Source organism: Myotis myotis, unplaced genomic scaffold (genome assembly GCF_014108235.1).
Source record: "Myotis myotis isolate mMyoMyo1 unplaced genomic scaffold, mMyoMyo1.p scaffold_m19_p_9, whole genome shotgun sequence".
NCBI classification, from domain to species: Eukaryota; Metazoa; Chordata; class Mammalia; order Chiroptera; family Vespertilionidae; genus Myotis; species Myotis myotis.
In genome coordinates, this window is record NW_023416401.1 from 56,408,813 (window position 1) to 56,426,708 (window position 17,896).

At 39.3% G+C, this 17,896-nt stretch overlaps 2 protein-coding genes across 3 annotated transcripts in view; both read right to left on the bottom strand.

Annotated features, from left to right (window-relative positions):
• Positions 1-17,896, bottom strand: part of CTNNBL1 (catenin beta like 1) — a 172,932-nt gene that overhangs the window by 62,265 nt on the left and 92,771 nt on the right. For both annotated transcript variants that reach the window (XM_036321863.1, XM_036321864.1), the window contains exon 11: positions 3,559-3,740. In XM_036321863.1, the coding sequence (XP_036177756.1) occupies positions 3,559-3,740 (182 nt within the window). The remainder of the gene's footprint in view (positions 1-3,558; positions 3,741-17,896) is intronic.
• Positions 1,257-3,485, bottom strand: LOC118662877 (60S ribosomal protein L4-like). Its single transcript, XM_036321865.1, is given in 3 exon segments — positions 1,257-1,817; positions 1,820-2,221; positions 2,224-3,485. Coding segments are annotated over 3 exon segments (1,260 nt in total). The 5' UTR covers positions 2,612-3,485; the 3' UTR covers positions 1,257-1,347.

Genomic DNA, 17,896 nt, shown 5'->3' on the forward strand with positions numbered 1-17,896 from the left:
CAGGTCTCTCACTAGAACCCAGCAGGTCAGCCACAGCACAGTCTTTGAGGAGCTTCCTGGATTACAGGACAAGACCATAACAATAGGCAATAGGGCCCGTGCCTGAGAGTCTTAAGGTGCAGATATCAGAGTTTCTAGTTAACTAATCTAGTTTCCTCATTTTATGGACCAAGAAGGAAAATACAGTCTGGCAAAGTTAAATAAAGGGTCACACAGTTAGTTAGAACCACAGCCTGATTCATTTCTCAGTTGATTTCCTAAAAATAACCCCACAAAGGTACCACCATCTACTTGATAGGTTGTTAAGCCTAAATAAGAGAGCCCAGAGCGCAGCACTACTAGGACTGTGGCAGGTTTTCACGGAATGATGACTGTCTCCAAAATTTTCTCCTAGATCTCCAAGACCATCTATTTCCTCTCTCATGGCCTCATTTTGCTGAATTTTGATGGAAAAACGGCCAGCAATAGGGCTGTTTACGGCTGATAAACATGTTTACGGCTGGTGTTTGGTCAAAATCAATCTGAGGCGAACTGAACTCTCTGCTTGTTCTAGATCTCTAGTTCACAGTTTTTTGCACTGCCAGTCCTCCCCTTGCCAGACTTCCTGTTGTCTCTGGAGAGTTGATCTGATCAGAGACGTTATCATTGGAAGCTACTACTAAAGACAGTCATATCACTTTCCCTTAAGCCAGTGGTTCTCAACCTTCCTAATGCCACGACCCTTCAATACAGTTCCTCATGTTGTGGTGACCCCCAATTTCATTGTTACAAATTGAACATAATTAAAGCAGTGATTAATCACAAAAACAATATGTAATTATATATGTGTTTTCCGATGGTCTTAGGCGACCTCTGTGAAAAGGTCGTTCGACCCCCAAAGGGGTCGCGACCCACATGTTGAGAACCACTGCCTTAAGCCATTCCAGTTGGAAAACACTAGGCCAAGTAAATTTGAGAAAGAAAACTTGTTTTTTAATTGTTTTATTGCTTAAAGTATTACAGAGTATTACATATGTCTCCTTTTTTCCCCCCTTGACCTTCCCCTAGCCTCCCCTACCCCCCAGTGTCTTGTGTCCATTGGTTATGCTTATATGCATGCATATAAGTCCTTCGGTTGATCTCTTACCCACCCCCCCTCAACCCTCCCCGGCCTTCCCGCTGTAGTTTGACAGTCTGTTCGATGTTGCTCTGCCTCTGTACCTATTTTTGTTGATTAGTTTATAATGGTCTTAATTATCCATTTATTTTTATTTTTATTTTTTTATGTTTCTCATTGCCTTTGATCATTTTTATTCAAAATTAGCTGTCCAAAGTGATTTGACCGTTATGGAATAAACAAATGTAAGCTTATGCCACAGGCTTCTTTTCTTCTGTGTTGGGTTCCTTTTCTGTGGGCTTCTTCTCAGCTGCTGGTTTCTTGGTAGCTGCAGCCTTTTTCCCCACCAAAGGCTTCTGCTTCTTAAGGCCAACAGCCTTCTTTCCTTTCTTCCCTACCACAGGCTTCTTGCCTGGAACCCCCTTCTCATCTGATTTGGCTTCTAGTGCTGCTGCTGCTTTATCCACCCGAAGCTTGTGGTTCTTGGCCTGATGAAGAATGGTGTTCCAGCGCATGGTCTTTGCATATGGGTTTAGCTTCAACGTGATTCTCAGGTTTTTCAGGGGATTCTTCTTCAGGACTCTGCGGTGAATCTTCTTGCGTGGTGGTTGGAGGGCTCTTTGGATCTCTGGGCTTTTCAAGATTCTGCTAAGGTCTGTATTGAGCATCTTGTGCATGGGAAGGTTGTAGTTACTCTTGAGGGAGGCAGCTCTACGCCATTGCCATACAGCTCATCTAACTTGCGGAAAGCACTTTCAGTCCAAATGCAGAAACGGCCCACATGCCCTCCAGGTGCAAGTTTCAAAATGTTCAGTTTGCTTACATTAAGCAGAGTAATTCCAGGGATGTTTCTGAAGGCTTCGATGATACCGTTGTCCTCATTATAGATGATACAAGATCCCCTGCGCTGGATACGACGACAGTTTCTCATTTTGCCCTTGCCAGCCCTCATTCGCTGAGAGGCATAGACCTTTTTTATATCATTCCAGGCCTTAAGTTTCTTAAGAAGCGAAACAGCCTCCTTGGTTTTCTTGTAGCCTTTAACTTTATCTTCAACCACCAAAGGAAGTTCAGGAACTTCCTCAATACGGTGACCTTTAGACATGACCAGTGCTGGTAAGGCTGGGCAGCAAGGGCAGAGCAGATGGCATATTGTTTCTGTGTTGTGTTTACTCTGCGGTGCCAACGGCGCCAGGTTTTGGTTGGTGCAAACATGCGGCCTCCACGACACATATTTCCAAAAGCACCATGGCCAGAACAATGAGTTCCACCACCTCGGACTCTGGGAATTCGAGCCACAGCTCTGCCAGTACCCCAGGACTCGGCACTGGTTTGATGACCTGCCAATTCACTGACAGCATAGGGCTGTCTATTGTTTTTGTGCAAGTTGGTGTGAACAAAATTCACAATATCTGGTCGAATGGGAGCCTTGAACATAGCAGGCAAAGTGACATTTTTGCCAGATGTTTCCCCCTTTTCAGAGTACACAGATATCAGTGGACGAGCATACGCCATGGCGGGGAGAGGAGAAGGACACACTCCTCTCTACCCGGCAGCTCCCACAGGAAAAGCGAGAAAGAAAACTTTTATCTAACAGAATGAGCAATGCAAAAGGTCCTTCAGATACCAACGCCAATTCTATTAATCACTATGAAAAAAAAAATCACCCTAACTATGGGACAAATGTTAACTTTGACAAGACAACCAAATTAGTCAGCCAATCAGCTCCTCATATCCCTCCTTAACTCCCCCCACACTTTAAAATAACCATCCAACCATGTGAATTCCCTAGTACAAGCGTCTGTTAGCCTCCAGCAGAACTGTCAATGCTCATAAATCCCCAGCCTTCCAGATTGTACTGCGGCTATTTATTGGGGGGAGGATGCAGCAGGCACTAGACAATAGCAGGAAGAGATTGGCCTAGCGGTAACTACTCTGGTTACAGCATCGCAATTCATGGCAGCATTTTGCTGGGAGTATGCACCATCAGGGAGGAGAAACATAAAAAGGGGAATCTGGGCTGTAAATAGTTTATTTCGGCAATTCCTGATGTTAGCCGAATCATACTTTAATACAGAAATACATGAAAGCACCACTCCGGAGGTGACATGTGTTGCCATCTCATTACTCTTTTCAAAAGGGTCTTCCATCAGAGAGACACCTCGCTACAAATTATAGTGAAGAAACAAAACCTGCACGCAGAGACTTATTAACAGGCCAGGAGGAAATGGAACCACCAGGATTCAAGCAAGAGAACCAGTGAACAAAGGCCATCAGAGATCTGGGGTCTCTGGGTTGCTTTTCCATGCACAGAAAATACAAAAAAATAGAAAAGAAGAAGGTAGTACTCTTCAGCTAAGAGTCTACTCCTCGAATGCACAACAGAGTTTTAAAAGTAGCTCTTTTTTCCACCATTTCTCTTAATGCACCTAAATTAGTCTGAGTTTTCCAGTGAATCCTACCTTCATGTTCCTTCTCAGTGGTTCCCACTTTCTTGATCTTCTTGGGAGATTTCATAAAGAGGGGAAAGATGGTTCGTAAGCCAAGAATGTCAACAAACTTATGGCAATTGTCTGTGCCCTCGGGCCCAATCATGGCATGGTCCAGCACTTTCAGGGCACTGCTCCTCGAAATCTTCTTTTCTCTGGGAACAAAAGAGGTTTCATATAAAGCATTTCATACGGATGTTCTAGTCTTAAAAAAAAAAAAAAAAGTGTTTTTACTACAGTACTCATTATCATGGGGAAAAGATAAAGAAAAAAACAATTTAAATGTACACCAATAAGAAAATTATTACAGTATGGTACATCTACACGAAATATTAATAATTAGGAGAATCTGTAATATCATGGACAACTTTTTAAGGTCAGAATGATAAGCATAAAAGGTAATACATTAAAAATTCTATATGAAGCCATTACCTCAATTATGTGAAAAAGATGCATTAAAAAACTGGCAAAAACAGGTCAAAATGCTAACAGAAATTATTTCAAGGTAGTAGAATTATGGATCACTATTATTCCTTTTTCTTTCTTTATAACGGCATATGGTATGTGAATTATATATGTATCAATATATAATTCACAAATCATACAATTCAACCACTTAAAATGTACAATCAAATGGATTTTAGTATACTAACTGCTATGTTCAACCATCACCAGTCAATTATAGAACATTTTCATTACCCTGACAGGAAACCCCCTACCCTTTAACTGTCACTCCTACTTCCCCAACCCCCACCCCATCTCATCCCAGCCCTAAGCAACCACTAATCTATTTTCTGTCTCTATGGATTTACTTATTCTGGACATTTTAAGTAAATGGTATCATAAAATATGTGGACTTTTGTGGCTGGCTTCATTCACCTAGCATAATATTCTCAAGGTTCATCCAGGTTGTAGCATGTATCAGTGCTTCACTCTTTTCTATGGCTGAATATTAGTTCATTGTATGGATATGCCACAATTTGTCTAACCATTCATCCATTAATGGACCTTTGGGGTGCTTCTATCTTTTGGCTATTATGAATAATGCTACCAACATTTGTGTATAAGTTTTTGTATGGACATATGTTTTCATTTCTCTTGGGTATATATATACCTAGGAGTGGAATTGCTGGAGTATATGGTTACTTCTATGTTTAACCTTCTGAGGAACTGTCAAACTGTTTTCCAAAGTGGCTGAACTATTTTACATTTCTACCAGTAACGTACAATGTTCTGATTTCTTCACATCCATGACAACACATATCAACTGACTTTTTGGTTCTAGCCATCCTTGTGTGTGTGAAGTGGTATCTCATTGTGGTTTTGATTTGCAGTTCCCTCATAACTAATGATGTCAAGCATCTTTTCCTGTGCTTATTGGCCACTTGTATATATTCTTTGGAGAAATGTCTATTCAGATCCTCTGCCTACTTTTTAATCAATTTAATCATCTTTATTATTGAGTTGTAAGAGTTCTTTATTCTGGATACAAGACCCTTATTTACAAATATATTTCTTTTCGCTCTAGGAACTGTCCTTTCACTTTCTTGATAATGTCTTTGAAGCACAAAAGTTTTTGAATTTTGATGAAGTTCAAGTTACCTATTTTTTCTTTTGTTGCTCACGCTTTTCACATGACAAATCCAATGTCATGAAAATTTACATGTTTTCTCCAAAGAGTTTAATAGTTTTATTTCTTACATTTAGTCTGTGATTCATTTTAAGTTAATTTTTGTTTGTGGTGTGAGGTAAGGGTCCAACTTCATTCATTTACATGTGGCTATCCAATTGTCTGTTCCAGCACTATTGTTGAAGAGAATATTCTTTCCCCATTCAATGGTCTTGATATTCTTGTTGAAATCAGCTAGCCATAGACAAATAGCTTTATTTTTGAATTCTCAATTATATTCTATTAATTTATGCCAGTAACCACAATGTCTTAATTACCACTACTTTGTAGTTTTTAAAATTGGGTGCTTTTCTTTTTCAATATGGTTTGGTAATTTCTGGTCCCCTGCAATTCAAAACTAATTGTAAGATCAGCTTGTTAATTTCTACAATGGTCAACTGTGATTCTTATAGGGGTTATGCTGAATTTTTAGATTACTTTGGGGAGTACTGTCAATTTAACAATATTACATCTTCTGGTCCATGAATACAAAATGCTTTTCTACTTATTTGATCTTCTTTAATCTCTTTCAACAATGTTTTATAGTTTTCAGAGCATAAATTTTATACTTCTTTTGTTAAATTTACTCCTTTGTATTTTATTCTTGATGCTATTATAAATGGAATTATTTTCTTAGTTTTACTTGTGGGTTGTTCATTGCAAGTGTATAGAGATACAATTGATTTTTGTATATTAACCTTATATTCTGCATCCTTGCTAAACTTGCTTATTAGTTTCAATAAGTTTTTAGTGGATTCCTTAGGATTTTCTACATATAAGATCATGTCATTCGCAAACAGAAGTAGTTCTACTTCTTCCAAAAAAGCTCCCTTCTATTCTAGTTTAAGTCTTTTTATCATGAAAGGTGTTGGATTTTTGTCAAATGTTTTTTCTGCATCTTATTATTCCCTTTTTTATTTTTCAGTATCTTTCATTTTTCCATAATGAACATTCAGTACCTTTTAGAATTAGAAAAGATAAACTATTTTCAAGAAAAAACAAAGGCAATTCCCCCACCCACCCACCCCTGAATTCATAGGTCACAGAATAATCCTGCCACTGGCTACTACTCTTGGAGATATTTCTCAAAGGATTATCATTTTCCATAACCTTACACTGTTTTCTTTAACACTCTATGAGGTAGAGGGCAGTAAGTCAGTCATTTCATATTTTAGTATAGCTGGTAAACCAAGCCAATATTCAATGTTTACTGAGCCCCTACTCAATATTGTGGTGAGCACAAGAGAAAAACAAAAATTAAGACATGGCTGCTGCTTTCAAAAACACTTAATCTACAAATATTGAATGGGTACCTCTTTTGGGAATAGGACATATGAAGTCCCAGTTCTCATGAGCTTAATTCTTACTGCAGGAAACAAATGGAAAATCAAGATATTGATAGTGGTTAAGTGTCATGGAAATAAAGCAATGTGAAAGAATGACTGGAGAGGATTTTTAATTTAGGTAATTAAAGAAGGCCTCTTAACAGGTAACATTTGTATTGAGATCTGAGTGATGTGATGAGATGAATTTGTCAGACATATTTTAGGGGCAAAACATTAAAAGCAGAAGGAACAGCCAATACAAATGTCCTAAGGCAGAAATAAGCTGGCATGGCAAAAAAACAACAACAACACACCAAAAACACAAAAAAACCCCAACACTCAAAAGGCTGGAAGCTTGAAGAATACCAAGGAGCAGTGTTCTGCTTAGATCAGAGACAGAAACATGGGCCATGCCTTCTAGTCTTGTAGGACACAAGACAGCCTCTGACGAAAGAACTGATTCTAGGAGCTGAGACACTTGTACATGTTTATTCTGAGACTATTATGTGTTAGGAGGGAGGGAGAGAGAGGGAGAGAGAGGGAGAGAGAGGGAGAGAGAGGGAGAGAGAATTTGGGGGAATATGGGGAAAGACATACATATGCAAATATTTGAAAAGAGATGAGAAAGTAAGAGGAGTAAGAGGCTACTCATTAGTAAAGATAAGAGAGTCCATCAGCCTGAGAGAAAAGCCAGGGTAAAATTTTAAAAAATTATTATCTTTAATAATATTGCTAATGTAGACAGTCAGCTGGAGTGCTGCGGAGTCTCCCCCATTGACCAAGAAGGCACAGGGGGAGGTTCTCACACCAAGTGTGCAAAAAGATGAATGGGTAGAATCCGAGTATACCAAAAGGTAGAAAGATGGATAGGGCCCTAACATGCCAATATGGATAATTTAATCATATTTTTAGGGTGTCAAAAAACCAATGATAATGAAGAGACTAAAGATAAAAACAAGGGGAGACCTAATTGATAGAACTAGGCAACTAGTCAGTCAGGCAAATGGAAGGCAAGCCTGGTAAAAAAGGTGGTAGTAACATAATCCAAAGATTCAATTTGGATTTCTTACATGAAAGCCAAATTCTTACATGAAAGCCAAAGAAAAGGAATCAGAAATAACATCCCTTTGAATAGTCTTTAGTAGAGGAAGCACTATGAAAACGCTGCACTATTAAAGTTTTAACAGTGCAATCCTGGGTCAGACAAGCCAGTCAGGATTGAGTCTCAATGAGTGAAGGAAGGAGAGTAGGTAAAAAGCTTTCCAACAGTACTTGTTGGTGGCAAGACCATTCTTATTTACCTGAGACGGTTCCATTTTTACCACTCAAAGTGCCACATCCCAGGAAATCCCTCAGTTCTAGGCAAACTGAAACAGTTCGGTCATCCCACTTGGTGCCAACCTCAAACACCAAGATGTATTGTGACTATTCCTACCCGTATTCCCCTTGCTGTGGGACCAATCAAAGCAATCCATAGATACTCACTTACGACATTCAATCCAACTACTGAGTTTAAAAGAAAAAAGAGGCTACTGCTAAGCACCTGCCTTCGTGCAACAGGCACTACACTAGCTGTTGAGAATTATAAGCTCCCTGTCTTTCAGCAATTAAAGGACAGATAAATAAAAATAATTTCAAAAGCTTGAAGCAGTGAAAATTAAGTCCAAGGAGGTGGGAGGTGGAGATAGTTAACTTTATCAGGGAGAAGTTAGTGAATGTGTCCAAATGGAAGGTGATATCTGAACTGAGTCTGAAGAATGAGTATTTGCCAGGCAGAGAAGAGAGAGCAATGACATTGGTGGCAGTGGTGGGTAAACAGCATCTGCAAAAGGTCCAGAAGGCCTGTAAGAGCATGCCACCTGAGGGAACTAGAAGTCATTTTGAATGACCACTGGTGGAAGACAACTGAGGTGGTGGGCAGGAACTAGATGTGCTACCAGGAACCTGGGCTCCATGCCACACATGTTGAGAAGCCATGAAATGTTTAAGAAAAGAAGGGCTTTAGATAGATACATTTCAGATAGCTTTATCTGGCAGCAGTGTGATAAAGGGATGTAGAGCTTTGGGTAGGGAGGACAGTAACAACAGGGTAAGTGAAAAATGACAAAGGGCCCAGCCAGCGTGGCTCAGTGGTTGAGCATCGACACATGAAAAAAGAAGTCACTGGTTCGATTCCCAGTCAGGGCACATGCCCTGGTTTCGGGCTTGATTCCAACCCAGTAGGGGGCATGCAGGAAAAAGCTGACCAATGATGTTTCTCTCTCATCGATGTTTCTATTTCTTTTTCCCGCTCACTTCACCTCTCTCTAAAGATCAATGAAAACATATTTAAAACAATGACAAAGGTTCTGACAATGGTCGGGGTATAAAAAAGGCATATTTGTGAAATATAAAGTCTTAAATATCAGGAGCAGAGTAAACAGGCTCCAAATTTAGCAGGTTCGGTTTTCTGCATCAAGATGAAATTCTAAGAGAAAACTAGACAAAAACATTTATTTGCTTTTACTGCAGCTGGACTTTAGCAATCTACTTTATAAACTTGAATTTACAAAGGTTATGATTAGGACAGATAATCATGTAAGCAGAAATTAGGAAACTAAGTTACAATATCCTTACTGTTTAGACACTCAGGAAAAGGCCTCTTGAAATGAATGACGGCCATGTAACAGGGCACCTTCAGTTACCATTCAGCATACATTCAAACCATTTCAAAAATAACATGCAAATTGTTTGAAATCCTGAGGGCAAAGAACTCTGGTTTAGTCAAGTCTTTTTTTCTTGCCTAAGCAAATTTAACAAACAAAAGATTTTAAAAGCAAAACCCTTCTTCAGATAGGCAGTGTAAGACACGTTTAAAGGGGGGCAGTAATTGCATATTGATCACCATTTAGGCAAGCTGCATGGAGGTGAACTTTGGAATATTCATTGGGCTTAAATTCAGGCTTTTAGCAATCAATAGCTGTTTGGCCTGACTTTCTTGGGTTGACTTTATTTGAAATATTTATTCTGCTGGAGGACAAGTAGTTTATCTTAGTCTTGTCTGGGTTCATCAGGTTGTCGATCATGCCAGAACCAATGTGAATGCAAAAGCCTCCATAAATGTGGATAGTTGTGGGAAATAACTGGGAGCCATCTACTGCTCCCTATTCTGAAAAAGTGAACCTTCTGATGATGAGGAGGGGTGAGAGAGGGAAGTTAGCTTATTCTTCTATATTATACAAAAACCATTTTTGCATGAACATGCATTCTGAGTGTAATTTTTTGTTCATTTGTTCTTTTATCAAATATTTACGAGGTACTTAACATGTGCCAGATATTAAGTTGAGGATGTAGAGACAGCCACAGCTCACACTTCTGAGGAGCTCAGTTCACAGGGGAGACAGATATGCAGACAATAAATATGCTGAGAGTAGCTAAGTATTACAGTGAGGTGTATAAAAAGTAGAATGTGAATACTGGAAGGGGGGCTGACTATTTCTGAGTCGAGGAGGCCTCATAAGGAGATGATGCCTGAACCATGCTTCACTGAATGTCTTTCCTGTACAAGCAAAAAGGAAAAAGGTATTTCAAGCAAAAGGAAACAACTGCACATGCAAAGACACGAATAAGCATGGAACATTCAGGGAAGTGGTGCATGGTACTACTTGAATAGAAAGAGCAAGAGGGCAGCAACAAAGCATGGAACCTGCTGATCTTGTGTATTGGAAAGATTACACTTGCCACAGTGAGTTGAGTTGGACAATATTGGGGCGGGGAGGGATCCCAGGGAAGCAGAAGAAAGGGAGAACATATATAAGAGGCAGAGAGAATGGTAAAAAAAGGCAAAGTGATAGTAGACTAGGAATGAAAAGGACTGAGTTCAGATTGAACCTGAGGTACCTATGAGACATGACAACAATGTCCAACTTTTTCTTATGAGTCTGAAGTCTAGGAATGAGATTAGAAATAGGGGGAAATTTGGAAGAATCATTAAATTTATGGGGAGTAACTGAATCAATGGTATGAATAAGACCACTCTAAAAAGGTACAGAAAACATGTACAAAAGAGGAATGGAACCCTGGAGGAAACTTATTTGAAGGACAAAAGACACAGTGAAGCATAAACTAATCCTGACAAGAAACTTGGATAATGCCATAAGATCATTTTTGCTTGCTTTCCAATGTACATGATAAAGTTCACTGCCTTTTAGCTTCCAAAATATAAGATCACTTTCTAGGATCCAGGATTTCTATGAATTAAGATAGCTTCAAACTACAGTGCCTAAAGAACACAGGTGCTCTGGGAGATTCTAAGGGATATTCCACCATTAAATAGAATAATGGTGGTCTTCTATGTTGCCGGACACAATTTTTCAATTTTTAATTTCTATTCCCATCCATTTTTTAAAAACTGCTGGTACCAATGACTACTTGACTTATCTATGCCAGGAAACAAAACAAGTATGTATAAAACAGCGGTTAAATTTTTTGTTTCTAGGGCTAGATATGCAGAAAAAACACTCATAGCATGGCTAAGTCAACAGTAAAGTAAGACAAACAATCAATGACCAAAAATAAAGAACTCTAGAGAGCACGGGTTGGCAAACTTTATGTAAAAGGCCAAAGTATTTTAGATTTCACAGGCCATACAGTCTCTGTGGCACCTTTCTCTTTGTGTGTGTAAGTTTTTATACAAGGGTGGGCAAAAGTAGGCTTACATTTATAGTCTTGTATTATTATTAACTAGAGGCCCGGTGCACAAAAATTTGTGCACTGGGGGCGGGGGGGTCCCTCAGCCCGGCCTGTGCCCTCTCGTAGTCTGGGACCCCTCAGGGGATGACCACCTGCTGGCTTAGGCCCGCTCCCCAGGGGATTGGGCCTAAGATGGCAATCAGACATCCCTCTGGCAGCCCGGCAGCCCTCAGGGGATGTCCACTTGCCAGCAGGGAGCAGGCCTAAACTGCAGTCGGACATCCTTAGCGCTGCTGAGGCAGGAGAGGCTCCCACCACCACCGCTGTACTGGCAGCCATCAGCCTGGCTTGTGGATGAGCAGAGCTCCTCCCATGTGAGAGCGCCCTGGCCACCAGAGGGCAGCTTCTGCATTGAGCGTCTGCCCCCTGGTGGTCAGTGTGTGTCATAGTGATCAGTCATTCCCAGTCCTTCTGCTATTAGGGTCAGTTTCCATATTACCCGTTTACTATATAGAATAGAGGCCTGGTGCATGGGTGGGGCCGGCTGGTTTGCCCTGAAGGGTGTCCCGGATCAGGGTGGGGGTCTTGCTTGGGTGCCTGGCCAGCCTGGGTGAGGGGATGATGGCTGTTTTCAGCTGGTCACACCTCCTTCAGGGTGGGGGTCTTGCTTGGGTGCCTGGCCAGCCTGGGTGAGGGGATGATGGCTGTTTTCAGCTGGTCACACCTCCTTCAGGGTGGGGGTCCCCACTGGAGTGCCTGGCCAGTCTGGGTGAGGGGCTGAGGGCTGTTTTCAGGCTGGTGGGTGACTGAAGCTCCCAGCCTCTTTTTTCTTTTTTTTTTTTTTATTCTGGGATTAATTTACCTTCTATAGCTGTCACTGGAGCTGAGAGCAGGCTCCAGCTCTGAGGCCGTTGCCGGTTGAAAGCAGGTACCTGGGTTTGTTTAGATTCTATAATTGAAACTCTGTTGCCATAACTGGCCGCTCTAAGCTCTGAGGCTGTGCTGGCTGAAAGCAGGTTTCTGGGGTTTGTTTAGGTTCTATAATTGCAACATTGTTTCATCCGGAGCTCAGAACTGAGCTGCGGCAGGCGGGGAACGTTGACTTCCTCCATCACTGGAGTAAGCAAGCCTCATGTTCATGTTCGCTTCAGCTGCCTGGCTGCCGGCAGCCATCTTGGCTGGCAGTTAATTTGCATATCTCACTGATTAGCCAATGGGAAGGGTATCGAAGTTACGGCTAATTACCATGTTTCTCTATTATTAGATAGGATTATTGTATTATTTATTTGTATTATAGTTATCCACCCTATATATGAATTAAAACCTTTAAGATACAAAAATCATTCTTAGCTTGCAGGCCATAGAGAAGCAGGACTCAGCCAGATTTGGCCCACAGCCCTTAGATGGTTTCTAGGCCTTTATTAGTTGCCAAACCCTAATAAAGAAGATAAACAAAGCTCAAATTAGGTTATTTAAAAAGACCTATAAAATTTAGAAATCTTTACCAACAGTGATTGAGAAAAAAAGAAAAGGAACAAATAAGCAATAATGGAAATGAATAGAAGGAGAGAAAACTACAGATACAGTGAACATTAAGAACAACTGCCAAAACTTGAAAAACAGAGGAGACAGACAAATTCCTAGGAATACTGGTATGTAAATTTCCCTACTTGATTCAAGAAAAATGAAGAAGATTTTCTAAATGGATCTATAATCATTCAAAAACCAGAATCAATACTTAAAAATCTCCTATCTTAAAGAAAATGCACTATTAAGTTCTACCAAACATTCAAGAGGGAAATAATTCCAGTTTTACCCAAACTCCTAAAGAAAACAGAAAAATAAGGAACACTATTCAATTAATTTAATAAAGCTTACAAACAAATAAAATGCTCTGATACCAAAATCTTTTAGAAAGTAAAATTATAGGCCAATCTCATGCCTAAATATAGATATAAAATTTATAAATAAAATACAGAATCCTAGAAAACATAAAAAAAGATGGGCTTATCCCAGGAATGCAAGGTTAATTCAACATCAGAAAATCCACTAATGCAATTTTGACTTAAAAAACATCTCAATAAATACATAAAAAGCATTTGATAATATGATAGATTAAATCCATGATATGAGAAAGAGAAAAAATGTTCTTAATCTGATAAGTGCTATCAAGAAAAATTTTGTATTCCTTTAACACCAGGGGAAGACAAGTTTGCCCTTATCACTACTCCTATTCAATACTGCACTAGAGGCCATTGCTAGTAAAATTTAAACATATGCAAATTAACAAATTATTAAAATGAAATGTGACAAAAAGTAATCTAGTTCCCAACTATTCCCTAAAAGAGGCATATAACTGATATTTGCTACTAAAAGTTTAACAACTAGCTCTCCAGGAAAAAAGTGCTGATTTGTTGTTTGCCAATTTACATGGTGTAAATACTCCCACCATAACTGCTTTCAAGTTACCAAACTGATATTACTAAACACAATACTGGAAAGAGATGTGTACAATCAGCTCTCATGAGTTACATGAGCCAGCTCAAACACCTCACAGCTTATACATCCCTCCTCCCAACACAGACATCAGAGTTGGCCATGTGACTTTTTATGGCCAATAAAATGTGAGTGTAAGTAATATATGTGTTTTTTAGAGGGGACGTTTTAATACTCAGCGAATCATTTAGTCTTCTTTCTCTGCCATGAGAGAGGCATTCCCATTAAACACTGCTCCTTCAGCCTGAATCCCAAAATAAGATATGGAGCAGAGCTTCAGGTGGCCACTGATGAATGCACCAGGAGTAAAAAGTAAACATTTGTCATTGAAAGTCCTTTAGATGTTGGGGGTGTTATCCCAACAAAACCCGACTGACACATTACATAACAAAGTTGCTTAATAAAAGATCAATACACAAAAGTTAGTTGCATTACTATTCATCAGCAATAAATAGTCAGAAAAATAGTTTAGAAAGTATTTTTAGAAGTATATAATATATTGCTGGACTTCCACTTTGGGGTTAATGGATTTATATCCCCTCCATAGATTAAATCCATGATATGAGAAAGAGAAAAAATGAACAAACAGGAGGACAAAAGATACAAAACAATCATTTTCAGAAACCTAGCATCAGGCAGCACAGTACGGTGATTCCAGGGAGAGGGAAACACATGAAATGGGCTCAATTGCTTGAAGAGAGTTTCTAGGCTCAGGACAGGGGAGAGCCTGGGGAGACCAAGGTGGCCATTTGCACAGGACAGAGTGCCAGAACCAAGAGCTGCCCAGAGGGTCAGTTGAATACTGGTTAGAACATGCATGTGAGGAAACTAAGGCTGAAAGAAGGGGAAACAATCCCTAGAGCTCACTGAGGGCTAAGAATGTTTTGTGTTCCCAGAAGTTGCAGTGGGAAAACCTTGTGAACTCTGTCAGGGAGAGTACTCAGTAGGGTATTGCTTCAATCATGGGGCAAAATTGGCCATAGACTCAATTTGGAACTCAAAACTAGTTCAAACTAGTTTAACTACATCTTGGAACAAATCTCAATAATATTTACAAGGATACAAAGAAAATCCAGCAACCAAGATAAAATTAATAATAACTGAATTTCAGTAAAAAATTATCAGGCATTCAATGGGGGAGGAAAATATGACCCATAAAGAAGGAAACGAATCATTAGTAAAAATAACATGGATGACAGAAGATAAGAACATTAAAACCATTATTACAACCACATTTGATATGTTCAAGGAGGTAAAGAAAAGCTTCAGCATGTTAACTGGAAACAGGGAATATATAAAAAGACCCAAGTTGAACATCTCGAGAAGGAAAACATAATGTTCTGATGAAAAATACACGAAGTGAAATTAATTGCAGATTACACATTGCAGAAGAAAAGAGTGAGTTTGAATATACAACAATAGAAACAGAAAGAAAAAAGGCTGGAGAAAATTAATAGATCACCCGTAAGCTATGGTTGGACAATTTCAAACAGCCTCATACACATGTAATTGAAATTCCTGGAAGGAGGATGGGGGCAGAAAATATATTTGAAAATTTTCCACATATGATGAAAACTATAAACCTACAGATCCAAGAAGCTCAATAACAAACCCCAAACATAATAGACATGAAGATAACTACATCAGGTATCACATCATAAAACTATTCAAAATCAATAATAAAGAGAAAATTCCAAAAACATCTGGGGAAAAAGGGGACATATTACATACGGGAGAACAAATATAAAAGTAACAGCAGACTTCTCATTGCAAACTAAGCAATCCAGATGACAGTGGAGTAACATTCAAAGAATAATGAAAGGGGAAAAAACCCCTATCAACCTAGAATGCTGTACCTGGTAAAAATATTGTTCAAAGATGAAGGCAAATTCTTTTTCGGACACAAACAAGCTGACAGAAGTCATCACTAATTTCATACAAGACAAGCTGACAAATTTCATACAAGAAATGTTGAAGGGAATAATTTGGGAAGAAGAAAACTGATACCAGATGGAAATCTGAATCTACACAAAGGCGTGAAGAGCACTGGCAATGGCAAATATCTAGGTCCACATAAAAAAACTTTTTCTTAAAAGAAATATTTAAAAGTTAACTGACCACTTAAACAAAAAGGACAATAGATAAAGAGATTTATAACATACATAAAAGTAAAATGTATGACAACTGCAACACAAAGACCAGCAAGGAGAAACGGAAATTTATTGTTGTGAGGTTCTTACACTATAGATGAAATGGTATAATACTACTTGAAGACAGACTGTTATAAGTTAAAGATGCCTGCTATAAGCCTTAAAACAACCACTAAAAAGGCAAAGAGAAAGAGCTAAATACGTCCCCTAAGAAATAAACATGGAATAAAAAATATTGTGAAACTCATCAAATTGTATACTTTCACACTGGAATGATGACTAGCAATGAAGTCTGATGGAAGGACTCAGACAGGTCCAACACCATATCCTGCCAGGTTACCTTGCTTCAGTATAATCTGCCTTCTCAGCCATAGCACTTCCTCATTTATGAAGAGGTAACACCAGCCTAGAGAGACGTTGGATTATTTGTGTTTTTGAAGCATTTTTCTGGTTCTTAGAGAACAGGTGCAAACTACTATACTCATCTAAGAGAGAATGCTAATATTCAGTAAGTGGGGAAAGGGATGCTTGTTGGATAAACAACAAGCAAGATCTACCTGTGCAGCTTGGAGCACAGACTGTATAGAACCCCATCAGGAAGCACAGCTGACTTCTAAAAGATTTGCATTATTATTCTGCTTTTGCAGTGGAATCCTGAAAACTGAATGTCAGAATAAAAGGCTCTAGCTCTTAAAAACAATAACAAAACCCTGTAAAGAACCACAAGAATAAAAATGCAATAGAGTTTGTACTCATATGTTCATTATGAGCACAATCACTACAGAAGGTAAAATCCAAGGGAATGAAATGTCAAGGTTAAAAAAAAAATCCCCAGCTCTAGCTGTTTTGGCTCAGTGGATAGAGCATCAGCCTGTGGACCAAAGGGGGCCAGGTTCGATTCCGGTCAAGAGCATGTACCTTGGTTGCAGGCTCCTCCCCAGCCGGGACTCTGGACAGGGCTCCTGGAGGAGGCAACCAATCAATGTGTTTATCTCACATTGATGTTTTTTGTCTTTCCCTCTCTCTTCCACTCTCCCTAAAAATCAATGGAAAAATATCCTCAGGTGAGGATTAAAAAAAAAACCACACGAAAATTCCCCAGTCTGCACTACCTACCTATGTTGTGGTACAAGCTCATAGCCCAGAATTAGGCCTACAAACTTACTTTGCAGATGGTATCCCATACTATTTTATTTGTTTCCTTTGTCAGAGACACCTTTCTTTAGCTCAAAGAAAATCTTACTGAAAACCCTCAGAGAAAAAAAAAAACATTGGTGGTTCCTGAAATGAATGTGTCTATGTACCCTCTCTCCCTCTCTCTTTTGCCTATACAGTTAATAACCAAGATAGGTTCACTGTATTTCTGCTATATAATCGCAAGCTGCATTTGTACATATCCCTTGGGACCAAGGTGGTCTCTTCTCTTTCTAACTGGAACAGGGTTTTACAACAGAAGTAATAAGTTTCATGTCAACATTTCAAGGAAACTGACAATGTAATTCTTGTGTCTCCCACTGGCTTTGTTTCTTAAAGAACAATGAACCATTTGATACAAGGACATACAGTTAAAAAGTGCTTTGTGGTGGCAAGAAGTAAATTATTTGGAGAACAGGCTATAATTAAACCTGATATATTGGAATCTTGTATTTGCAGCAGCCATGTTACCAGAGAGACATCTGTTACCAGGAACAGGGAAATGGCAAACCAGTCTAAATCCAGGGGGCAATGAGGGCATTTTGGTAGCTCAGCCCTCATTTCATGCTAAATGCTAAAATGGCCATTCTCCTATAACAGCAATTTTCAACCTTTTTCATCTCATAAATTACTAAAAATTCTGTGGCACACCAGAAATGTATTTTTTGACAATCTGACAAAAATAAGATACCTCAGCTTTATTCACACCAGACAGCTATTGTTGTGTTGGCTGTTGACATTTTTATTTGACCATCTAAGGGAAAAGAGGTCAGTGCCCCTGACTAATCAGGTATTACATGTTTTAA